The sequence below is a fragment of the Strigops habroptila genome, chromosome 7, assembly GCF_004027225.2.
Source record: "Strigops habroptila isolate Jane chromosome 7, bStrHab1.2.pri, whole genome shotgun sequence".
NCBI lineage: Eukaryota > Metazoa > Chordata > Aves > Psittaciformes > Psittacidae > Strigops > Strigops habroptila.
In genome coordinates this window covers 27,799,968-27,826,113 of record NC_044283.2, presented here as the reverse complement: position 1 = coordinate 27,826,113, position 26,146 = coordinate 27,799,968, and the positions used below count along the sequence as shown (strand labels likewise).

The 26,146-nt window shown below is 42.0% G+C and overlaps 2 protein-coding genes and 1 long non-coding RNA gene across 19 annotated transcripts in view; 1 reads left to right on the top strand and 2 right to left on the bottom strand.

Moving 5' to 3' along the window:
• Window positions 1-56: 56 nt before the first annotated feature.
• Window positions 57-19,833, bottom strand: LOC115611071. Its single transcript, XR_003992448.1, has 3 exons — window positions 18,408-19,833; window positions 10,628-10,912; window positions 57-224 (listed from the first exon to the last, which is right to left on the bottom strand). It is a non-coding gene; the product is annotated as an uncharacterized LOC115611071 (long non-coding RNA).
• LRRC66 (leucine rich repeat containing 66) lies at window positions 208-8,342 on the top strand. Of its 3 annotated transcripts, XM_030493430.1 has the most exons (5): window positions 208-242; window positions 466-945; window positions 2,782-2,951; window positions 3,444-3,774; window positions 5,153-8,342. In XM_030493430.1, the coding sequence occupies exons 2-5, from the start codon at window positions 471-473 to the stop codon at window positions 7,843-7,845; spliced, it is 3,669 nt and encodes a 1,222-aa protein (XP_030349290.1). In that variant the 5' UTR covers window positions 208-242; window positions 466-470; the 3' UTR covers window positions 7,846-8,342. The 3 variants fall into 3 exon arrangements, with proteins under 3 accessions (XP_030349290.1, XP_030349289.1, XP_030349291.1); XM_030493429.1 differs by lacking the exon at window positions 208-242 and having other exon boundaries at window positions 325-945; XM_030493431.1 differs by lacking the exon at window positions 208-242 and having other exon boundaries at window positions 920-945; window positions 1,203-2,951.
• A 1,415-nt stretch (window positions 19,834-21,248) lies between the features above and the next one.
• DCUN1D4 (defective in cullin neddylation 1 domain containing 4) overlaps window positions 21,249-26,146 on the bottom strand; it is a 42,062-nt gene continuing 37,164 nt past the window's right edge. For 11 of the 15 annotated variants that reach the window (XM_030493443.1, XM_030493448.1, XM_030493439.1 and 8 more), the window contains 2 exons: window positions 25,711-25,813; window positions 24,524-25,600 (listed from right to left, as the gene is read on the bottom strand). In XM_030493443.1, the coding sequence (XP_030349303.1) occupies window positions 25,545-25,600; window positions 25,711-25,813 (159 nt within the window). In that variant the 3' untranslated portion in view covers window positions 24,524-25,544. Of the gene's footprint in view, window positions 25,601-25,710; window positions 25,814-26,146 lie in introns of all 15 variants that reach the window. The other 4 variants (XM_030493441.1, XM_030493442.1, XM_030493438.1 and 1 more) reach the window with 1 other exon arrangement.

The window sequence follows — 26,146 nt, the reverse complement described above, 5'->3', positions numbered from 1 at the left end:
AGGAATATAGTTTGTCATTAGAAATACATTGTTGTGATATCAACAGGGAAACTAGTGTTTTATTAACTGTAAGTATGAAAAGCATTCCATATGTATTTGTCATGGATTGTATCTGGTGGACTTTGCTCAGTGGTAGTTGTGTATGATTCCTGAAGTAGAGTTCAAAAGTCTTCACTATTGTTAGTTCACACGTTCCTGTGAAGCTGTGTTTCCCCACTGAAGGGCTGGAAAAGAAAGACAAGGTTGGGATTGTTTTTCGGGAGAGGTGGTGGGAGGGGGAAGGTTACCAGTTAATGACTGTTCTTTTTGAAAAGTACCTAAGACTCCAAACGTGAATGTTTAAGGCAGACCATTGGTCATGCTTCATTACTTGTTCAGTGTTGATTTTGTTTAATGTCAAGTATTTCCGCTTTCTCTTTAACTCTTGTTACGCTGAACTTGCCATCATTCTACACTTTCATACAGATACTATGGATAACCTTCACTTAAGTGTCATAGCTGTGGTCCTTTCCTGTCATCTTCCTGGCTCAGTGGGAACCAAGTCACAGCAGAATCTTCTTGATGCACATCACCATTCAGACTGCCGGTGGGGTGAGGAGCTCTTACTGAACTGTTCTTATACCGGAATATCTACCATTCCAGAGGCTATCTCACAAACAGCAATAACAGCTGATTTTAGTTACAATAACATTAAAACCTTCCTGTGCACTGATGGAAGAAACAAAGAATGGATGCTAAAACACCTGAATCTCAGTAACAACCTGATTTCTGAACTCTCCTTAACTCCTTGTAGGAATTTACTTGCTTTAGAAACATTAATCCTCGATGGTAATGCCATCCACACCCTTACACTGGACATACCTACACCTGCACAAGCTGATCGTCTCCTGCCTGCTTTGAAAATGTTGTCAGTGGAAAGAAATAATCTTAATACAGTTCCAAGAGGTAAGCATTTCCAAACCTTAAAGGAACCTCGCTCCCAAGGGGTAAGTTGGTTTTGGATATGATTCGGTAACATCCGCCTGAATTCAGAATGTGACCACCTCATTTAGTTACACTTAAGGTGTGGAAAAGTTCCATCTGTGTGCGAATAGAGACTGAAACAAATGGGTTGTTTCAGATTAGGCTGGGGTTTTTATATGGTCTTTGCAATTGTACTGCCTTAACGTCAGTCAGATATAACCAAATTTATCCTCTAACAGCCCAAGCAGTATTTTTGCTTGTGGTATATAAAGGGAAGAAAGGATCTTTGAAAAACCATCAGCCTCCACAACCCAGTCGTGAACCTTAACATCAAGAAAATTATGGATAATGAACTTCATACTAATTTTCAGAAGAATGTAAAAACTTTTAAATAAAGCTTGCTCTGATTTCAGTATTTCACAAAGCCAGGAAAATGTATTTTTCTCAGTCAAAACAATTTTGCTCTGTGCCATCTGACACCCCAGCAAAGTGACACCTAGTGACAAGAGAGGGCTGTAAGGTTTCGATAGACTTCTAGGAAGTGTTTGTCATCCCTGAACTATGCTGGGCATCACAGCCTTTGACAGCCTCTGTCCTCATGAACAGGTGATTCACATTGTCTAAACAGTGGTTAAATGCAGAAGCAGCTGCCATATGAGCAATGCTATCCTGTATATTGTTTACTGAATTTAACTGATCTCTGATAATATCCAGATGCTTCAGATTGTCCGAACAGTGGTTAGAATGAAGCAGAAGCTGCCATACATATATGTCTGGCACTAATTTAGCTTCAGGGAAGCATCCAAACTACAATTCTTCATGCAAGAAACAATTTATGAGCTGCCAGAACTTCTGAACGCCTTTCCTATCAGCTACCTCTAGCTTTACAGCAGGAATGAATCATTCCCTCTGCTTTTCACAATAAACCCAAAGATCAATTACTCAAGGAACAGCACAGCAAACTGCAGTAAGAGGTTTCCAGCAAACTACATGACGCCAAGGGCAAAATGTTTACGGACAAATAGTGGCTTTTCAACAATGCTGTATGATCAAAAATCACTTTAGAGTGACATTCAGGTGTTACAAACTGTGGTGATGCTGAGTGTTCACGTGCCTGCTGTCTCATCAGAATTTGCAGGCTGGAGCTTTGGGGGCTGCCCGTGCAGTACCTGAGAAAAATGAGGTATCACCAGCATTCAAAAGGGCTGCTTACACAAGACAGATGCTGTTATAACTAGGATATGCTGAGGAATATACTGTCATGCTTGATAATTCATTGGCAGACAGGCATAAGAAACAACACATTTTTGTTTTCAGTCAGGTTTACATCCTGTGCATGGGGTTCAAATGGAAAACTCCAAAGGACTTGCAGACAGCAATGAATAAGAGATACTGTATCACCTTCTGCATCTCCATCATTTATTTACAATTAACATACCCAGATTTTATAAACTGAGTATATTCCACCCTTTTCCCACTCCTCCTTTCCTACCTCCAGTTCTCCAGAGAAGCGTGCTCAAAGCACAGAGATCACAGTCAGAATAATTCTGATTGATAGCACAAAGGAATGTTACTGCTTTTGCGGAGCTGTGAATGTTTAAAACATGCATTGACAGGGAACGTATTAACATGCTACCTGCTGCTGTGCAACTTCTAGAATAGGACAAGCACTGAATAAGAAAGGCACAATAACTCAAAGCCTGCAGCCATTCTTTGCAACAGGAATGGAAGGAATTTTGTTGCAAAGAATTTTAAAAGCCACTTGATGCAGTTGGGAAAACAAGAACATGAAATGTGAAATAGTTTTGTTCTTCCTAGGACTAGGCCTGCTGCAGTCTCTGCAAAGTGTCTGTATGTCATCCAATGGCATACAACAGATTGATCTGAATGATTTTCAGAACTGTTCACAGCTGAAGGACATCAACTTGCAAAACAACCAGATAACTAAAATTCATCCAGACGCCTTCAGGGAGCTCAACAAATTACAGGTTGTAAAGCAGTATTACAACTGTTCTAATGTTTTGTGTTAATCACTGTTAAAGATATTAATTATCAACTATTCAGCATGTTTATATTGGTATTTGATTATTATACGATTTTAAAAACTAAAGCAAATGGTGCAAATAATTATTATTGGTGTATAATATATATTTGCTTTTCATATATAGGAAAACACATACACTTGTAAATATACGAAATATAACCCTAAATTCACCATTTATCTATGCCACAAACCAATCCATAACTGGCTTAAACACACACACACATCCTTCTCTACCCTCATCCCTTCTATGGCGAGAGCCCCGCGGCTTCCCATGCACACAGAGGTAGTCTACAGTATTACTGCAATCCTAACCAGACGTATTGTTCCTGGAACTGCAAAGTGCTTGTATGCTAAAATAAATGTTCTTGTTGATACTGCAGCTAGGATTCCATTGTAAGGCTTATCATCAAATTAATTCTGACTTATTTCCAACTAGGTGGTGGATCTCCGCGGAAATGCTCTGACCACCACTCTACCACAGATATTCATCAGTTTGAACTCCTTTCAAATTGAAGTGGATTTGCCAAATAATGCCTGGATATTTCACTGCAGACTGAATGCTTTCAAACATTTCATTCATTTTCTTTTTGACCCCACGAGGAAAAAAATGAGTATTTCATATAATAAATCTGCAACCAGCTCACAGAAACCTCTGCTCTATCTTTCAAGTTGGCATTTAAGCTGCAGCGACAGTGTTTTGCTCAAGAGGGCCGTCATCCCAAGAGGGAAGACACTGGTGCTAAACTGTAACTTGGACAACACAAGGGGTATGTAAAACAGGGACTCCAACCATATGCTACTGAAAAACAAATGCGTGCAGAATGATCAAAGAAATCTGTTTTAAACAGTGGATTTCCAAAGATATTGTTTAAAAACAACTGAACAACAATGAACATGCAAATTATTAGAAAGTAGTATACACGTTAGAATATTGGATAGTCATGTTTCCCCAAAGAAGTCTTCATTTTTTTCCTTACATTAAACTAATAATGATGCCCAATTATACACAAATAAACTTCACTAAGTAGTACATTGCAAATTTATCAGTTAATTTTGGAAGGCAAACAAAGGACCGAGTAGCAGGGTTGCACATCTGGGGCATCTAGAAAACTGAGCAGGATACTATAACATTTCTGGAATTCATTTGCAGAAAAATTAAATGAAAGTTTATTTGCAGGGGACAGGATTTATATTTCTTCTAAATAAGTACAGCTACTGTAGCCAACAGTCAGCATTTCCAATTAATACAGAGCTAGGACTTCCCATGTGGAAGGAAAACTAAGACCAAACTTGGAGCAGAAGGTGTATTTGCCCTGTGCCATAAGGCAGAATGGTTTAACTCTAATGGATAATAGCACTTTGAGGTGGTAAGTCTTTCCCCTTGGAACTCTTCACCCCCAAATGAAAATACGTAGGGTCTATAAGAAATGCCACCTGCTTTGTCTATTAACAAGGAAAAAGTCATGGAAACTCTGATCAACACACTCGATTGCTCCAAAACTCAACTGGGAACACAAGCAGATCCAAATGCAAAGGGGTATATACAGCCTTGAAACATATTCCAAAATAAACAAACAGCCACGGCCTACACCAGCTAAAGTTTGGAACAATTGCTTGGTAGATACAAATACCTTCGGTTTTCAGACCTTTTTGCTGCAGTGTCGTGGTTTGAGGACATGCAGTCAAAGCAGTAACTAGAGGAAAATCACAGTGTAGAAACACTGAAAGTTCTAGTGAAGCTTTATCTCATTGCTGCACACAGTGACTGAGGCCACACTGGAGATAGCTGGCTATAAATACAGATCTTCCACGAGGGACATCAGCAGGTGTTTCTAGTACAACCCAGAACATACTTAGCTAATTTCAATGACCTCCTCCATCAGCCATGCTATTTTCTTGTAAAGCCCGCTATTAAGACCTTATATGTACAGTTTTAAATGTGGGGGGGGGGAGCATATGATGGTTTAACAGATACTTGGTATCATGTAAAATGACTTTGGATGATAAAAAGAAAATGGATTTTATAATAAATACTTGAGATTATCAAAGTTAGGTCACTATATTCTTACAGAAATAACTTGACCTCGAAAACCAAGTATCCCATGCTTTTAAGAAAGATCTAGTTTCTATTTTCTTTTATTTCAGGTAATAATAATGGAGCCTCTTGGTGGACACCTAATGGCAGAATTTCAAGAGATAATAGTCTTCCTCACGTGATACTGGATAAAATGAATAATTTAGTGATATACAATGCTGAGAAAACCGCTGAAGGGTTATATTTGTGTATTTCTAATACAACAAAGAAGAAATATCTCATCTATGATATACAGGTGAAAGAAAGGGGCTCACCATTTTTGGTTCGCAAAGCCCGGGATGCTAACCCTGCTTTTCGACAAGGGAGAACAGAGCAAGACCTTGCACTGGCTGTCTGCCTCTCGGTGCTCATTACGTTTGTTTGTGCTTTTTGCCTGGGTGCTTTTGCTAGACCCTACCTTGGAAGCCTGTGGCGACTCATGTGCAGGAACAAGAATTCAGCTTCAGAACACACTTATTCTAACCAAGCTTTTTCAGATGAAACCTTGAGCAGAGAGTGCTCTGCAAGCACAAGCAAACCAACCAATACACAGCACTGTTTGCTCACTTGTGATGAGGATTCTTCAAGAAACGTATACGTTCTTCCTGCAGAAACCTCTGCTTCGCATGAAAATGTCATTGGTAGCAGTGTACGTGCACCAAATACTGAAGAAGAGTACCAGAAACAAAGCAATGATGAGACTAACGTGAAGAAAAAAGCATTTTTTTCAGACATCAAAACTAGTATCAGCGATGATGAAAATGTAAATGTTGATGATAATGGACTGTTTTCTGTAAGGATAGATGACAAGAACAGCAAGGAAGTAACGCCGAGAAAATTAAAGACTAATGACATTTCACTACAGAAAGATCCAATATATGCAAATAATGAAGCCTCCGAGAAGAGCAGGATCCCTCCCATACACAGGAGATCTAATGCTGACTCTTACTCACATCACACCGGCTCTTCAGATTCAGATTTATCCTTCAAGGGAGAAACTGGCTTTCCATTTTCCACAATACAAACACGTACAGTTGCACAAGATTCTAGGAGCAGCAAGGTAAGCAACAACTTTGGTCTGCTGCAATCTGACATCACAAAGGCTACACCAGATTCTCCTAAAAGAAAAGGTGTTGTTCCACATAATGAAACCATGAGCACTACAAAATGTATGCCTGGAAGGCAAAGCTGCAATGAACAACTTCATCTAAATGACAACGTAAATCTAACCAGTGATGTGGGAGACTTTATTTTACCCAGTAGCTGCAAGAGAAATACAAATATTGAGAATTTAAGTGTCTACCAAACAATAGAAAACACTCCTCTTACAGAGTATAACTGTAAAATAGAACCCACAAATGGAAAAGATGCTTCAGCAGATATATTTGATGATAGTTCTTCAGATGAGGGGGCTCCATTCACAATAAGCGACTGTAGTTCTTTAGCGGACTTTGAACTGGAACAAGCTGATGTTAGCGACAACCTGCCGATCTGTCAGTCATCACTAGGGGAAGCTGATAGGGATAGTGGAACTGAGAAGTGCTCAACACCAACAGAGTCTGCAAACGTTGCTGCTGGACTTCAGCACGTTGGGGAAAACGAAGACAAGAACAATGCGAATTTCGAACCCACTATTAATTATGGATCAGACACCATCATGCCTGAAACAGCACCGCCTTATGCTGACAAATGCAGTGGCCGTGTAAGCATGTCAGATCCAGACACAACTAGTTCTACAAGTCAAGACATTCCTAATATATTTGATTGCTTTATTAATGTGGAGTCAGGAGCACAGAACTTAGTTTCTGATTCTCTCTGCAATCCAAGTGCGGATTTTGGTAACACATTACTTTCATTAAAACATTCTCCCATGTACGATGCAGACACAGAGAACACTCCTGAAGAGGCTGAGCTGCAGCCATATCAGTTTCCCACCAAACCACAGCATTCCCTCAGCTTCAGTCCCACTGGACAAAAAGAAAATGCACCAGAGGGAAGTACAGATGAACACACAGATAGGAACTCCTCTGAAAAGAATCATGGTGAAGGGGGCATCGCATTGAGAAACACATCTGAGGACAGTGATTTCTTTTTTGCTCCCATTGATACTGGTTTGGACGAAATTGTTAAAACAACATCGCTACCGCATTCCAGCAATGACTCACCTCTTCACTCTCTGCCCGAACACATAGCTGAAAAACATCTTACGGTTATTACAGACACAGAAGACTTGCTACCACAGGGGAAGCAGGCGAACACACCTAAGGCTCATGCAGATACATCGCAAAGAGGTTTTAATGAGAAAAACTGTGATGGATACACAGAATTACAGGATACCAGCAACTGCAGCCTGCCTGAAGAACCAGATTTGCTGCATCTTCACTCTTCCGGGAAAACACAACCAATATTCAACAGAGAAGATTATTTCCAACTGGATCAGAGTGATGAGGATGCATATTCCTTCTCAGTCCCACAAGGCTTCTTCAGTGAAAGCACACAATACAGTTCATATTCATTCCCACAAACAACTACAGGGAATACAATCTCCAAAAGCACTGATTCCAGCAAGGTGGAGGATGACACTACTTTGACAGGACTGCAGAACAATCCTACAGCAGCTGTCAACCTCCAAAATTCAACTGAAAAACTCCATCAAAGAGGTCAGACCAATTTAGGACAGGGCCAGGTTTTTGTTAAGAAGAAAAGAGCATTTGATGGGTTTGCTAAGGTTTTGGAAAGCAGGAGAACAAACTTCAATAGCTGAGACACAAAAACATAATAGACCAAGCTTCCACAGTGTTTATGTCATACAGTAGTTGCAAAAATGATTGTGTCTTAGGATGAAGTGTGTAGCTTTTAATAACTGTTAAGTACCCTGGGTTTGTTTTGCTGGGGTTTTTGGTACCCCTCAGTACAACTATCTATCTGCCTTTGATTTCAGACAGCCAAGTTATGGAACTAGACTTTATGTCCAATTTAAAAACACTGTAATTCCAAAGGGTAATTCAGGTCAGAAGCCATGGACTTTTGTTTAAAGGTACTTGTTAAAAAAAAACAAAACAAGAATAGATTTTATGAAAAACAACTCTAGGATACTCAAATGAGTAAACTACTCAGTAGTTGTAACTGATAATAAAGCTTCTGCTGATTTATAATAATATATATTTACTTTCTTATTATACTATTAGTTTCCCTTTAAATTTGCCTTTAATATGCTCTGGTTTGTTTCCCTTTGCCTAAAATAAATGTAATACTGAAATTATCATTACATGTTACTATTAGTGTGTTTTCCTGTTGAACTGGCTTATACAGTGAAATAGTACATATTACTCCCTTGTGCTTTTTGAACCAAATTTGTGGATGAAGTATCTCTAAAGAGCCACAGTTTTGCAGAGACAGGTAATGTCAGAGCAGTATTAAATTACATGTAAAAAATGACTTTTTAACTTGTCAAGACAGAGAGAAATGGAACCCTTCTTTCTCAAGCAGAATAGAATTCAAACCTTGCAGAAAAGTCAACTATGGAAATCCAGCTGTCTGCAGCCTGCAGGTGTGGTGACATGGGCAGAGTAATTTAAGAAAAGCCAACCTACTATTACTAAGCTATAATTTCCTATGAAAAAGGATCCTATACCCACTTCAGAATTTTACTTAGAGAAGCAAATCAAGAGCAGCTCAAAACTACAATAGCTCGATATAAAGTAACTTTTTCTAGGCCAAAAGGGACCCAGGCCCCTTTTAACATACACAGTATCACCGACATTGTCCTTGAAGGGTAATGGCATCACGAAGGGGACCAGGCCCAGGTTCCCAGAAAACGGAGGCTGGCCAGCGACTCTGGGAAAACCCTGTTATGCAGACACAATTAATTCACTAAAAACTCTGAACAGAACACATTTCAGTTCCACCAGGTGAAAAGTCCAATGGCTCAGTACATCTTTGGAAGTATCTTTAGAGAGAAAGCTAGCAAAGAACAAACTGCTGCTGCAGAAGCTAGTCATTTGTTAGCTTCACATTTTGGAGCTAAAAAAGAACTACTGCAAAAAGCCTTAAGAGGCAAGTAAAAGCAACTGAAGAAGACCAGTACTGCTATTATTTGATCTTTTTAAAACCATTTTCTTTAGTGCCTTGAGTTCCTTCTAAGCAATTACACATTGTCATGGTTTAACTCTAGCTGGCAACCAAGTACCACAGACATGTGGTATCACAATTACCAGTTAAACACTTACTGAGCCAAGTCACTTATGCTTAGATTTCCTTTACAAGCAATGAATCTGCTGCACTCATACAGATCTTCCTGCTTTCCAATTAGTTCTTAGAAGATTTCTCTACTTTTTGCTCCAGTACTCAGTGATACCCAAAATGATAACTAAGAACTTTATTAAGAGCAGGTACTGGATTCATTCCTTCAGTAGGAGCCCACTCAGGAACCAAGGATGAAATAATCTTCTGAAGAACTAATAATTTGTCATCAAATTATTCATGAGTTTAAGGGTCAGATTTTGTTTCATACAGTTTTTCATACACAGGAAAAGGTTTTACACACTCCACTGTCCAGAATTGTTCCTACAGTCCAAGTAGACAAGAACTAAATGACAAAACACTCCTATCTGCATGCCCAGAAATGTTAAAGTACAGTAACTCTAAAATAAAGCGTTACCCAATACAATTCATTCCTTGATTATGCAAGTGCCTGTAACTATTATAACCCTGTTCTACTGCAATTTTCCTCTCCTAAACCCCACACAGCCTCAACCTCATGTAATGCCTTGGCCTCTATTGAATTATTGAAATACTGAATTATTGAATATTGAAGGCTGCTGTTGCTAGAGAACTGTGTGTGACAAAAAACAACTGTATTTTTAGAGGCTGTCTGGAAGTAAAGAACTGGGTAATTTGAGTGTGATTCCTCGTAGGAACAGCTACAGAGCCACCAGGAGTAGAAAACAGAGTAGTATTTCCTCACCACCAGCACTTTTCTTCATGCCCATAACCAGCTTTCAGTAAAACTCATTATAGGCAGAAGTCACTTGTAGCCAAAGCAACTTAAAAAATGGAATACATAAAGCGTAGACTTGTTCATTATGGAATGTATGAGTCTTCACACACTGTGTTGACAGACCATTCTCCAAGGCCTGTCTGTCACCTTTTGGCTGTACCAGCTGCTAGCAAGTTAAGAAATTTAACTGCATAAGCAAGGCAATTTTGGGGATCACGAGTCAAAATCCGAATGGCTCTATTGCCATCTCAAACACAGCAAAGCTTTGTCATTTGCTACAGTTCAACAGGCTTTCAAAATATATATTGCAAAATCATTTCCTCATTTTTCCTGACCATGGGGATGCTGCAGTGATGATGCAGGCAGTACACTACTCCTGAGAAGCTGTGAGTTTTCTCAGCCTCCCTTTATGCTATAAAGTTACAGAAAAAAAGTTATTTGCTGTTCTCATCAAATAAATTTGCTCCTTCCTCAAGGGATTTTTAACATGTGGCAAAGTATATCATTCTGCTGTCAGAATACTGTTGATGTTCTATCTCAAACTTACCTTCAGATTTCTGCCAATCTTGCACCATTCCTTTGCTACTGATCTCTGCAGACACTGTTAGTATCACTGGTTCATGCAAACCCAAACACTCAGCTGCTTCTCCTTCATAGTAGTTCCTCACTTCATCAGCAATTGCTCTTAAAGTTAATACAAAACCTTTTCTATTTTCTGTGGCTTCCAAGCAGTGCTCTTTGTACTTTGCTCCTCTCCATCCACCATGCACTTTTGTATACAATAGCTACATAGTCCCTCCATTCACCAACTCCCTTTGAGGTTTTCTCCACTCTTGTTCTGGGTTCAGCTATAGCAGTCATTTTTCTCCTGCTTAGTAGCTGGTGCAGTGCTGTGTTTTTTAACTTTCAGCCTGGGAACAACGCTGATAACACCGATGTTTTTAGTTGTTGCTAAGTAATGTTTATTCCAACCAAGGACTTTCTCAGTCTCATGCTTTGCCAGGGAGGAGGGGAAGCCGGGAGGAAGCAGAGACAGGACACCTGACCCAAACTAGCCAAAGGGGTATTCCATACCACAGCACGTCATGCCCAATATATAAACCGGGGGGAGTTACCCGGAAGGCCCAGATCACTGCTCGGGTCGGGCTGGGTATCGGTCGGCGGGTGGTGAGCAATTGTATCCTCTCCCCTTGTTATTTCACTAATCGTTATTATCATTGGTGGTAGCAGTAGTGGTTTTGTGTTATACCTTAGTTGCGGGACTGCTCTTATCTCAACCTGTGGGAGTTGCATTCTTCCCATTCTCCTCCCCATCCCTCCGGGAGCGGGGGGAGGAAGAAGGGGGGGGGGGGGAGTGAGCGAGCGGCTGTGTGGTTCTGAGTTACCGGCTGGGCTCAAACCACGACAGTTCTTTTTGGCGCCCAACGTGGGGCACGAAAGGTTGAGATAACGACAGATCTGACCAGAGTGTGTTTAATCATATTTGTGATAAGCATTCATTGTTACTACTCGTCACAATGGTGATTATTTGGCTCTCAGACGTGTTGCGCTTGATCTCAGAGTTTCAGCATGTTGTACCTTACTTACAGCCACTATTTGCTGTTTTAGCGTTTATCGGCTGGGGGGCCTGGGCTAAGGTTCTTGTTTCACTGTACTTCATGGTAATGACTTGTAATACAATAGACTCATTGATCATGAAACTGGTCTGGTTTGTGCTTCCAGCGTGGCCATCACCACTATACATTGGGAGGTATATAATGAAATATTTTAGCAATTGCATATCTTTTTTTTTCTCCTCGGGGGGTAAACTTACGAAGGAAGCATTCTCTTTCACCCCCCGTTCCCCCACCAGCCTATTTGCAACAGCAATTGAGAGTTCTGAAGGTTTTAGATGGCCTTTGAGTACCCTTGAAACCTGCCTGCTGATTGTGCTGGGGATCAGCATGTTGGCACACATACGGAGTGTGTTTTACCCACGGCCATCCCGTCGTAGGAACATCCTATTTCGTTTAATGTCAAAAATTCAGCAGTATCAGGTTCGAATCTGGTCTAGGGTTAGACGACGATATAGGAGGACCACCAGGAGATTTTCCCTGAGGCTGGACAGTTATGAGTGGCAGGGTGTGTGGGATAGTATGGGCAAGTACCTAGGCCAGTGGGCCCCTCCAGTGCTTTGGAACTTCACCACTGAACAAGTGCAACATCCGGAAAAACTAGTAAAACACTTAAACGAGGTGTGCTGTCGTCCTGGTTATACCAGAGAGGGACAAATTTTGGCAACGTGCTGGGGCTTGGCCTATGCCTACAGAGCCCTGCTCAACACTATCCAGCACCTTCAAAGGGAAAAAAATGGCTCTGGATCTGATGGCAAAGCAACAGACAACGCAGCTATGCCAACTACAAGCACAGCAGCTACTCAGACCCTGACCACAACAGTCAACACAGCTACTCCAAGTACAGCAGCTACATCAACCCCAGTGACAAGCACAACAGCTACTCAAACCCTGACCACAACAGACAACGCAACTACTCCAACTTCAAATACAGCAGTTACACCAACCCCAGTGACAAGCACAACAGCTACTCAAACCCCGACAGCAACAGACAATGTGGCTACTCCAAGCACCGCAGCCACACCAACCCCAGTGACAAGCACAGTAGCTACTCAAACCCCGACAACAACAGACAATATAGCTACTCCAAGCACCACAGCTACACCAACCCCAGTGACATGCACAGTAGCTATTCAAACCCCGACAGCAACAGACAATATGGCTACTCCAAGCACTGCAGCTACACCAACCCCAGTGACAAGCACAGTAGCTACTCAAACCCCGACAGCAACAGATAATGCAGCTGTTGGTGTTACTCAACTCCCAAGCACAACAGCTGCACCAACCCCAGCAATAGACATTGCAACCACTCCAATCCTAGTGGCAGACACTGCAGCCACTCCAACCACAGTGACAAACACTGCAGCTAAACCAAATGGCCAGTTTGTGACAATGTCTGTTGCCCCTGTAAGCAAAAGCAAACGAAAGGCACAAAGAGCAACCCGCGAAGCGAAGAAAGATGAAGACCCAGTGCCATTACTATATGCAACAGCACCTGAACAAGAGTTACTACTACGTGGGTCAGAGGAAGAGGAAGAAGAAGAAGAGGTCACTTCTCGACCCCGGACCTCAACCGAACTACGGAATATGCGAAAAGATTTCACCCGTCTTCCAGGGGAGCACATTGTCACCTGGTTGCTCCGGTGCTGGGACAATGGGGCCGACGGTCATGAACTAGAAGGTAGGGAAGCCAAGCAGCTGGGATCACTTGCTAAGGAAGGAGGAATTGACAAAGCGATTGCAAGAGAGAAGCGAGCCCTCAGTCTTTGGAGGCGGCTCCTGGCAGCTGTGAAGGAAAGGTTTCCCTACAAAGACGATATTACGAATCGCTCAGCCAACTGGACCACGATAAAGGCATCCAGTCCCTGAGGGAATCAGCCATTATAGAGATGATCTATCGTAGGCCGGATTCCAGGAACACATCCGTAGACCCAGATGAAGTCGAATGTACACGACCCATGTGGCGGAAACTTACACGGAGTGCGCCATCATCGTATGCCCACACATTGGCATCAATGACCTGGAATGACGGAGTATCACCAACAGTGGATTTCCTGATTCGTCAACTCCGAGAGTTCGAAGACAATCTCACCCCTTCCATCATTTCAGCTGTGGAAAAACTGTCCCAGGAGTTCAAACAATTGAGAGACGATTTATCCGATCTATCCAGCTCTCCACGCGTACCAACCCATGTCTCAGCTATCAACAGAAGGCGCCCTACTGCTCGAGAAAGAAAATATACGAGGTACACCCCACGGGCCACCCTATGGTTTTACCTGCGGGATCATGGAGAAGACATGAGAAAGTGGGATGGAAAACCTACTTCAGCTCTGGAGCAACGGGTGCGTGAACTGAAGAGGAGAACAATGGTCAAGGATGATCCTCCCAGGAAAGCTGCTGCTCCAGTCTCTGGCGAGCAGTTTCCCAGATGGAGCGAAAGAGCTGATTTTACTCCAGCTCCTGTGATAAGGAATACTAATCCCTTTCTACAAGACAGAAGTGGAGAATTTTGTGATCACTATTAGAGGGGCCCTGCCTCCAGCCAGGTGGAGGAGAGGGATAATCGGGTTTACTGGACTGTGTGGATCAGATGGCCTGGCACATCAGTCCCACAGAAGTATAAGGCTCTAGTAGATACCGGTGCACAGTGTACTCTGATGCCATCAAGGTATCAAGGGGTGAAACCCATTTCTATTTCTGGAGTGACAGGAGGATCCCAAGCGTTAACTATGCTGGAAGCTGAAATCAGCCTGACTGGGAGGAAGTGGCAAAAGCACCCCATTGTAACTGGTCCAGGGGCTCCATGCATCCTTGGCATAGACTATCTCAGGAGAGGGTATTTCAAAGACCCAAAAGGGTATAGATGGGCTTTTGGTATCGCTGCCTTGGAGACAGAGGAAATTAAGCAGCTGTCCACCTTACCCAGTCTCTCAGAGGATCCTTCTGTTGTGGGGTTGCTGAAGGTCGAAGAACAACAAGTGCCAATTGCGACCACAACAGTGCACCGGCGGCAATATCGCACCAACCGAGACTCCTTGATTCCCATCCATAAGCTGATCCGCAGACTGGAGAGCCAAGGAGTGATCAGCAGGACCCGCTCACCCTTTAATAGCCCCATATGGCCAGTGCAAAAGTCTAATGGAGAGTGGAGATTAACAGTAGACTATCGTGGCCTGAACGAAGTCACACCACCATTGAGTGCTGCCGTACCGGACATGTTAGAACTTCAGTATGAACTGGAGTCAAAGGCAGCCAAGTGGTATGCCACAATTGACATTGCCAATGCATTTTTCTCAATCCCTTTGGCAGCAGAATGCAGGCCACAGTTTGCTTTCACTTGGAGGGGCGTCCAGTACACTTGGAACCGACTGCCCCAGGGGTGGAAACACAGCCCTACCATCTGCCATGGATTGATCCAGACTGCACTGGAACAGGGGCAAGCTCCAGAACACCTGCAATACATTGATGACATCATCGTGTGGGGTGATACAGCGGAAGAAGTTTTTGAGAAAGGGAGGAAAATAATCCAAATCCTGTTGAAGGCCGGTTTTGCCATAAAACGGAATAAGGTCAAGGGACCTGCACAGGAGATTCAATTTTTGGGAATAAAATGGCAAGATGGACGCCGCCAGATCCCCACAGACGTGATCAACAAGATAACAGCAATGTCTCCACCAACTAACAAGAAAGAAACACAAGCTTTCTTAGGTGTTGTGGGGTTCTGGAGAATGCACATCCCAAATTACAGTCTGATTGTAAGCCCTCTCTACCACGTGACCCGGAAGAAGAATGATTTCAAATGGGGCCCTGAGCAACAACAAGCCTTTGAACAAATTAAACGAGAAATAGTTCATGCAGTAGCCCTTGGACCAGTCCGGGCCGGGCCAGATGTGAAAAATGTGCTCTATACCGCAGCTGGGGAGAATGGTCCTACCTGGAGCCTCTGGCAGAAAGCTCCAGGGGAGACTCGAGGTCGACCCCTTGGCTTTTGGAGTCGGGGATATAAAGGATCCGAGGCCAGCTATACTCCCACTGAAAAAGAGATACTGGCAGCCTATGAAGGGGTTCGAGCTGCCTCAGAAGTGATTGGAACTGAAGCGCAGCTCCTCCTGGCACCCCGGTTGCCTGTGCTGGGCTGGATGTTCAAAGGCAGGGTCTCCTCTACACATCATGCAACTGATGCTACATGGAGTAAGTGGGCCGCACTAATTACACAACGAGCTCGAATAGGAAATCCCAGTCGTCCAGGAATTCTAGAAGTCATCATGGACTGGCCAGAGGGCAAAGATTTTGGGATGTCACCAGAAGAGGAGGTGACGCGTGCTGAAGAGGCCCCACCATATAATGAACTGTCAGAGAGTGAAAAGCAATATGCCTTGTTTACTGATGGGTCCTGCCGTATTGTGGGAAAGCATCGGAGATGGAAGGCAGCTGTGTGGAGTCCCCTGCAACAAGTTGCAGAAACTGCTGAGGGAGAGGGTGAATCGAGTCAATTTGCAGAGGTGAAAGCCATCCAGCTGGCCTTGGACATTGCTGAACGAGAAAAATGGCCAGTACTTTATCTCTATACTGACTCATGGATGGTGGCAAATGCCCTGTGGGGGTGGTTGCAGCAATGGAAGCAGAGCAACTGGCAACGCAGAAGTAAACCCATCTGGGCTGCTGCATTGTGGCAAGATATCGCTGCTCGGGTGCAGAACCTGGTGGTGAAGGTACGCCACGTAGATGCTCATGTACCCAAGAGTCGGGCCACTGAGGAACACCAGAATAACCAGCAAGTGGATAAAGCTGCTAAGATTAAAGTGGCTCAGATGGACTTGGATTGGCAACATAAGGGTGAATTATATTTAGCCCGGTGGGCCCATGACACCTCAGGCCATCAAGGCAGAGATGCAACATATAGATGGGCTCGTGATCGAGGGGTGGACTTAACGATGGACACTATTGCCCAGGTTATTCACGAATGTGAAACATGTGCTGCAATTAAGCAAGCCAAGCGGTTAAAGCCTCTCTGGTATGGAGGACGATGGCTGAAGTACAAATATGGGGAGGCCTGGCAGATTGACTATATCACACTCCCACCAACCCGCCAGGGCAAGCGCTATGTGCTTACCATGGTGGAAGCAACCACCGGCTGGCTGGAAACATACGCTGTGTCCCATGCCACTGCCCGGAACACTATCCTGGGCCTTGAGAAACAAGTCTTGTGGCGACACGGAACCCCAGAGAGAATTGAGTCAGACAATGGGACTCATTTCCGGAACAACCTCATAGACACTTGGGCCAAAGAGCATGGCATTGAGTGGGTATACCACATCCCCTACCATGCACCAGCCTCTGGGAAAATCGAACGGTACAATGGGCTGTTAAAAACTACACTGAGAGCAATGGGTGGTGGGACTTTCAAACACTGGGATACACATTTACCAAAAGCCACCTGGTTGGTCAACAGTAGGGGATCTGCCAACAGGGCTGGCCCAGCCCAATCAGAACTTTTACGTACTGTAGAGGGGGATAAAGTTCCTGTGGTGCACATAAAGAATTTGTTGGGGAAGACAGTCTGGGTTATTCCTGCTTCAGGTAAAGGCAAACCCACTCGTGGGGTTGCTTTTGCTCAGGGACCTGGATATACTTGGTGGGTAATGCGGGAAGATGGGGAAGTCCGATGTGTACCTCAAGGGGATTTGATTTTGGGGGAAAACAGCCAATGAACTCAATTGTACGCTGTTGCCTGCTCTATAACACTTTTATAGCCCACCAGCTAGATATCTTCAGGTCACCAGCCATTGACCCTGACTTCCCTCCGATCATCACCTCAACAAAGAATGAATTTTGAGGAAACCAGATGAGCTCAGCAGTGACCAGATGAGTTTGGCGGTATCATCAGCAGGCAACAACCCAACACCATGTACCGTCCCTCCTGCCCTGAAAGACTATTACAAGAGATGGAACCTGACATCATGGACTGGATGAGTTCAGCAATTTTACAGGGATTGGTCCATGGACTAGGGAACGATATCTTTCTCTGTGTGTGGGTGTGGGTGTATATATATGTGTATATATGGGACAGGGGTGATGGTGTGCTGAGAGATGTGGGATCTGAGCATGACGTGAATGGTATGGAATAAGGGGTGGATACTGTCCTGGGTTCAGCTATAGCAGTCATTTTTCTCCTGCTTAGTAGCTGGTGCAGTGCTGTGTTTTTTAACTTTCAGCCTGGGAACAACGCTGATAACACCGATGTTTTTAGTTGTTGCTAAGTAATGTTTATTCCAACCAAGGACTTTCTCAGTCTCATGCTTTGCCAGGGAGGAGGGGAAGCCGGGAGGAAGCAGAGACAGGACACCTGACCCAAACTAGCCAAAGGGGTATTCCATACCACAGCACGTCATGCCCAGTATATAAACCGGGGGGAGTTACCCGGAAGGCCCAGATCACTGCTCGGGTCGGGCTGGGTATCGGTCGGCGGGTGGTGAGCAATTGTATCCTCTCCCCTTGTTATTTCACTAATCGTTATTATCATTGGTGGTAGCAGTAGTGGTTTTGTGTTATACCTTAGTTGCGGGACTGCTCTTATCTCAACCCGTGGGAGTTGCATTCTTCCCATTCTCCTCCCCATCCCTCCGGGAGCGGGGGGAGGAAGAAGGGGGGGGGGGGGAGTGAGCGAGCGGCTGTGTGGTTCTGAGTTACCGGCTGGGCTCAAACCACGACAACTCTTCTTTACATTTCAGCTGGTTATCAATCCACTGTATCCTGTTCACACCAAAACCTTCCCTAGTTTAGCTGGTTTCATCACAGAATTTTCTGGAATACCTACACCACTGCAAAACCAGCTGCTGTAATAGGGGTAAAAGTGTACACTTTATTTTTCTTTCTTTCTCCATGCACAGGAATTACAGCTGCAGAGAGGAATAACTGCAGCTGCTGCTCCAGGGAAGCTGAAACTTCTTCAGCTTCATCAGTAACTTCAGGTAGCAAAACTCACGTTCGGGTAAGGCTTATGTTACTATCACAGGTGACAGTGGGTAAACAGACTGAGCCACAGAATAAGCTCGATGATAAAGGTGGCTGAGCATATGCTGTATGAATGCATACATGAAGCATGAGGAGGCAGCCAAGACGATGCTGGTAATAGTCTGGGCACACCTCTTCATAGGGCAACAGCGTGCTGAGCTCTGGGGTTGACAGGATGTAGTATCCCTCTTACAGTGAATCAGTATAGAAAACGTTACTGAAGTCTTAAGAGTAGATCCAGAACTTCAGTAATCAGAATGAAACAAAGCTCTCATTTTCTGACACATATTTATGATACTTGGATAACTACCAAGTTGTTTGCATGTAGGTACAAAGCATTTCAATCCTTCCAGAGTACACTGGTAACTAGGCTGGAAAATAACCCTTGAATATGAAGAAAAGATACTCACACCTAACCTACATAAAATTAACATCATAAACTACTTGGATAGTAACGTTAAAGTTTTCATGGTATAGAAGGCTGTGACTCACCCCCTCGTATAAATGCAAGCAGCAGGCTACATTCCGAGAACTGGTGAAGGCAATCCCAGCCTTCCTTAACATGAACATAATGAAGCACTGCATCTCCAGAATGGGCTCTACATTACTATATTCTAACTGTATCATAAATGCATTGAACTTTAAATAGTATTTTAAGTCAAAAGCCTTAGGACTGGCAGCTCAAATAGGGCAAAATATTAAAACCCCTATTTCTTATGGTCTCTAACAAGTGCTCTTTATTTTCTTTGCCAGCTTTTAAGTCTGTTTCCTATTCAAAACCAGATTTGTAATTCTGTAAGCAATACAAAGTAGTAAAATTAACTAATGGCTCCTTTAAAAACTGTATTCATGAATGTATTATGCATACTTAGGCTGTAATTTTCATGTCTTACTGCTAGCAGCTTTTCTACTGTTCTGCTTAGATACTACCACTTCTGCTTTAAGAAGATCAATGTAACAGCTCATTACAAGTCAAGTAATTTAAAAAGTCTTTTTAAAAGTAAGAAAACCACAAGTGTTTAGGGTCATGAATAGAATCTCCGATCAAAATATCACTATATTTAAATACTACTGAGACTGGTCTTCTCTTCCAGCATTCAGTAACTTAGAGAATTTTCTTTAGCATTTGCTTTTAGAAATCACAGAATCACAGAAAAGTTGGTTGGAAGGCACCTCTGGAGGTCATCTATTCCACACCCCTTGCTCAAGTAGGGCCACCTAAAGCTGGCTGCACAGGCCATATCCAGAGGGCTTTTGAGTATCTCCAAAAATGGAGACTCCACAACCTCCCTGAGCAACCTGTGTCAGTGCTCAGTCACCCTCACAGTCAAAAAGTGTTTCCTGATGTTCAGGGGCAGTCTCCTGTGTCTCACTTTGCACCCATGACCTCTGGTTCTGCCCCTGGGCACTAATGGAAGTAGCATGGCTCCGTCTTCCTTACACCCTCCCTTTAGGTATTTATACACATTAGTAAGATCTCCCTCCAGCATCTTCTCAAGGCTCAACAGTTCCAGGTCTCTCAGCTTTTCCTTGCAGTGAGAGAAGCTCCAGTCCCTTCACCAACTTCGTGGCCCTTTGCTGGACTCGAGAGAGTTTCTCTGGTACTGGGGAGCCCAGAAGCAGACACAGGACTCCGGGTCTGGCTTCACCAATGCTCAGGAGAGGGGAAGGATCATCTCCCTCAGCCTGCCAGCAATACTTTGTCTAACACAGACCAGAATACCATTTGCCTTCTATTGCTGCCTCATGTTCAACTTGCGTCCACCAGGAACCCCATTTTCTGTCAAGCTTGTTTCCAGCTGGGTGGCCCCCAGCATATGCTGGTGCAGGGGGTTGATCCTCCCCAGATGCAGAACTTTGCATTTGTCTTTGCTGAAGCTCATGAGGCTCCTGTCAGTCCATTTCTCCAGGCTGTCGAGGTCCCTCCGGGTGGCAGCACGACCCTCTGGTGTATCAGCCACTCCTCCCAGTTTCGTGTCATCAGCAAACATGCTGAGGGTACACTCTGCCCCATCATCCAGCTCATCAGTGAAGTTGAACAGGACAGGACTGAGCATCAACCCCTAAGGTACAGTGCTAGTTACTGGCCTCCAACTAGAGTCTGTACTGCTGACCTCAACCCTCTGGGTCCTGCCATACAGCCACTTTTCAGGCTGCCTCACTGCCTGTTCATCCAGCCCATACCATCAACAGCTTTCCTATGAGGACCTCATGGGACAAAAGCTTCTGGCGAGATGTCACGGGTAATGATTGTGACTCTTGAAAAATCTTGTCTTAAGAGCCATTCCTGCTCAAAATGACTCTTTGTCGAAAACTTTTGTAATAAAATACTGTTTCACACCCATACACTCCATCTGTAATATACCTTTCTCCAACAAAGAGAGATTTTAAATACTGATTTGCCTTACTATTAGAAATAAGGATGACAAGATTGTACATACAAGTTCTCTGCTACTAAATGATAAAGGCTGACAGCTGAAGTGATGCATGAGATATAAGAATTTCTGAAGTATGAACCACAGAAAAATCTGAAGTCAGTTGCTGAAACCAACACAAATACTGTTTATTTGTGAGATGCCATTTTACATCAACACCAGCAAACGACCTAAAAATCAACCAGATGAACTCATGTTAGGTGGCGTTAACAGTATTTCCGTTAGGTTGTGAATCACAGGAGTTTAGCACACCTTATTTATGTAATATCCAAATAACTAAGACATAAAGCATTCACAGTTACAGGTTAACTGCTGTTCCCGCATCAGCAGTGTCAGTAGGTACTATTTTGTGACAACACACGTACACACACACACACACAGAGTGGGGGAAATCCTTAAAAACGAAACCAAACCGAAAAAAAATTCAAGCCAAGTTTTGGTCTCAATTACAGACAACAAACTAGTTGGTGGATAGATTTTATACACTTTTACAGTAGTATGAAAGGACAGAATATAAGGTCTAGAAAGAGGTATTTTAGCAGTTATAGAGGGCACAAGCTAACCTTTAAAGCTGTGTGTATGAATTCCAAGAGTATTAAACAATTTGTTAGACTTGTGACCAAGGATCAACAGAAATCTGGGAAAACCTTACCACAACTGAAGTCCATTTCTTGCCCTCCAAAAATGTAACTTGGGAACATTAATCAAGTAGCAATGAGCTGTACCTACCTTTGATTGTGTGAGCATATTTGTGATGAAATAAAATGCATGTATTTGTGGTAAGACGGAAGATGTCTCCAATCCTCTATTAATGTTAGAAAAGGCTACACAAAGGTAACCTAAGTATTTATTGTAGCTTAAAGACAACCTTGAACCGAAAACTCAAGCACATAAAGGATTCTAACAAATTCCATCCTCATCAGCTTGCTTTCCTTGAAAAGGATAACGAACGAAAACCAACACTAATACTGAATAATATTTTAAATACTTAACATTATTAGAATGAAATTGAATTTGTGGAATGTTTCAGTTACTAATATTCACAGAATCATTTAGGTTGGAAAAGACCTTTAGGACCATCAAGTCCGAAGAGCTTCAAATGTTTGTCATCTATCACCTTAAGAGTGTCTGCTACTATAGTCTCTGAATGCTGTTTTCCTTTCACTAGCTGGCTTTCCACTTGTATCTCCCAAACACCAAGTGTGAATTGAACAGAGATTATCAAGTTTCTGCTATAAGGATAGTAGTAGTACACCAGAGAGATTAGCGCAAGACCCATGACACTTCTTCCAGAATGACCTCCAAGTGTCTTGTCCAAGAAGTCGGCATATTCTGCATATTACTTTCTCAGAGGAAAAAAAAACCCAAGCAAAACCCTGTATCAACTATATCATGGCATAACAAACCAATAGCAGACACCAAATTTACACTAAGTACAAGGTAAACTGAGTAGCTTAGTTAAATTTCCACAATTATTTAAAAATGAGAGGGAATTTCTTCAAAATACAAGAACTGGCAATGTTAGGTTTCTCTGCTTATCGGTATATCTAGCAAAACCAGAAGGATGGATAGCACAGGAAAGTTTATCAAGCCATACGGGTCCATTTTAGTCCATTTGTTCCCTATAAACATCAGTAAAGCCATCTACTAGCTGCAGCTGAATTTGTGGCTGACTTTATGAAGATGCATGTTTATAAACCAGCTGAAGATTACGGATTCACCCTGTTTGCAAGTGGAAGAAAAAAAATTTGCAGCATCTACCTGATTCATTTCCAAACACATTCCTTCTTTCCATTACTTACGATTACTTTTACACAAAGAAAAACATCAGTTTGTTCACTTATATAGCATGAGTACTTTCTGAGGTTTCCTCTCCTATTTCATTTGCTCTTACTTACATTTTGTATTCTGCTAAACGTCAGCAAAACTTGGAAAAAGAGCACCTGATTAAACTGAACAGATTTCTGTTGACCCTCTTAGATGAAAGTTAGACCTATAACAGTAATAGATTAGAAGTGTCTTTGGCTCTTGCTTCCATTATTGGAAGCCAAATTGTGTGACATACAAAACCTTTTACGCACATCTTGTATTTGTTGCAGGATTCACGCCAATTTGTTCTAAACTGTTTTCTAGAGTCAGTAACTAGCTTAACACTTAGGAACAATTACAGTATTTCACTTAAAATCTTAGCAATCACAATTTAGCCTAATGTTAAAAGTTATATTGCTTCTAAGTTCATTCTTCTCAGAACTAAACCAGCAGCTCCACTGATTATTTCCTTATGGTTATACTATGGTAATATACACATTTACATCAGAAGTCTTAATAAAACATGTGTTTTTTAGTAAGAGGCATATTGTAAACATTAAATACCACACTCCACTGAATTAATTTCTTGTGCAAACTGGCATCAAACATAGAATTAAGGTTATGCGTATTAGTACATAAGAAAGCAATGACTATATATGTTTTACTACTACTAACTTCAAAGAGCACTATTTAGTGTCATAGAAATCCAAACATGACTATTTCACAGGGAAAGGTAGTATCTTCTTCTCAGCATCATGGAATTCTAGGGTTTAGTATATGCATATATATTGTCTATTTATGTATATACAAATATACACAAACACACACAAACAATTTTTGTCTTTGGCAGCTGAGTTTGACAAACAAAAACGAACAACAGCAAACAGATTTGAACACAACTGACCACCTGTAGCACCACAATTACAACCTCCTGGGCCAGGGTAGCAAACTAATGTTTAAGCACCATGTTTAGCTTTTGCTAAACTAGGCTTAATCTTGAAAGTAGTCAAGTTAAGGACAGCTGTTCCTGACTTCAGTGATGGCAGAACAGGACCTTCAATACAGCTGAAAATTTCACAGTCAACCTAAAACACTTTTCCCCCCCCTTCCCCGGATTGCATTCTAGAGCAATATCAAAACTGCCAATACCTTATAAAATATTTCTACAGAAAAGTAATGTTATTCTTCATTCCAAAACATATGTTGGCCCTTTCTTGTTAAATGCTCCGTGAATCAATATGGAACATTTTAATAAATCCTAAGGGATCAAAGTTTAATAGCACCGGATATTTCAAGGACCTATTTATAAAAATCAACACTAACATTACTTAAAGAAGGATAAGGCAAGACAATGTGACAAAATTACGGAAATTAAACATCATTCCATTCACTCATTTTCCCCAAATTAATCACTAGATCTGTCCTATACAGATAAAGAATGAGTGAAATAGGAAGTGGTCCCTACTAAAAAGTACTGCCATTTAATGCTGGTGTTTAACGTGCCCATTGCCTGCAACGGACATCCTGGGAATTCCAATCCCCAGCATGAAAGAAAAGGTAGTGTTTTGACTATTCGGTATCATATTTTTAATTACTTAGAAACACAAACTTAGAGACCTTGGGAAAGACTACAAACAAAAAACACCCCAAACCAAAAAACAATCCCCAAATCTATATTATCTATGTGCTAGGGGTGAGCAGACTTTATTCCCCAAACCACTAATTTTAGCTAGAACTTCCAGTTTCACTAGATCGCAACATAGACCAAACACTCTTGGTACACCAAAAATGAAGAGGAGTATGCCAAAGGCAATTTACAAAAGTCTAAAACCCATTTTTAAAAGGTACTTTAATTTGTTCATTGGTACCTGTAATGACTACTGCAGTTTTAACATTAAAAAGTCAGTACTTCTTTCTTCAAATGGAAATCATTTGTGGCATGTACAACTATTACAGTGTTTTAATATTTATATGTGTATATATAGAATTTTAAGACATAAATGTTTCATTCCTGTTAAGCGATAGGTCAGGTTTGGTGAATTCTGGTAAAGAAAGTCACAGCATGTCTTCTCTCCTCAGAAATTGGCATCTCAAATAGTAACATTAAAATTGATAATAGTTCTTCACATAGCTCTGTCCAAGCAGTCTGTTCATTTCATTTTCTGAAATGCTACATTTGAGACCAAAAGAAAAACAAAACAACTAAAGTTTCAAAAAACATGTAAGTGATGACTAGAAATATGCCACAAAATTATTTTTACAATACATTTCTGCAGAAATAATCCCTAAGTGAAGGGGTTTTTTATACACATATACAAAATTTAGACAGCAATATACACATAATCACAGTGAAGACGCTGGCAAGTTCACCAATTCGTAGTGTAAATACAAAATGCAAAGCAGCCTTCAAAGAGAACAATGCTACACAGCAAGCATAGCTAGCTTGTTAAATAGCAAACATCAAAAGTTCCCTGCAAAAGGGACGCAGTGCAAGAAAAGCAGCATGCACTTTGATACAAATAGCAGTTTATGGCTAATGGTTGACATAACTGTGGTAACAGTGACACTTGAGTGGCTGTGCATAGTTAAACTCCTATGTCATCTGTTTTCCTTTATACCATTCCACAAACTCATCCAACAACACTGGCCCTGTAGAGAGATCAAATAACTGCATTTTACAAAATTTTGTAAAAGGACACTGAATCATTAAGCTCAGAGAAATAAACTGTTTTAGAATACCAACATATGGTAGTACTTACAGGCTCCATCTTCATCATAGTTACTGAGGTCAAGGTTAATTGTTCTGCTGAATTCAAGAACGTTACACCATTGGTCCTTATTGATAACTTTGTATTTTGATTGCTGCTTGAGGCAAGAAACAGAAGTTACTAAATACATTTTCAACTCCCTCAAAATCAGGTTCCCTTACTTATAGAAAATTTAAATCTCATGCTGAATTATTACTTTAGTCTGTATGCCTTCTAAAACTGGACAGGATTAAAGAAACCACTAACTAGTCAAGCCAGTGTTGAATAATTCATGTTTGTGATTAAGACATCTTTTGGTGGACAAAAATACAGCAATAAAATGAAAGTCCAAAAGTAAATCAAAGACATTCTATACTTTGTCCTGCATTAAAACTTAACAGTTTATGGATTTGGGGAAAAGGAAGAAAGAAAAGGTAACCAGTTACGA

What these genes read in the sequence shown, in the direction of transcription:
- LRRC66 (XM_030493429.1), top strand. Translation starts at nt 336, where the DNA reads ATGTTTAAGGCAGACCATTGGTCATGCTTCATTACTTGTTCAGTGTTG. An exon ending in GGGAGCTCAACAAATTACAG is followed by an intron (nt 2,952 to 3,443) that starts GTTGTAAAGCAG and finishes ATTTCCAACTAG; the next exon opens with GTGGTGGATCTCCGCGGAAA. An exon ending in TAACTTGGACAACACAAGGG is followed by an intron (nt 3,775 to 5,152) that starts GTATGTAAAACA and finishes CTTTTATTTCAG; the next exon opens with GTAATAATAATGGAGCCTCT.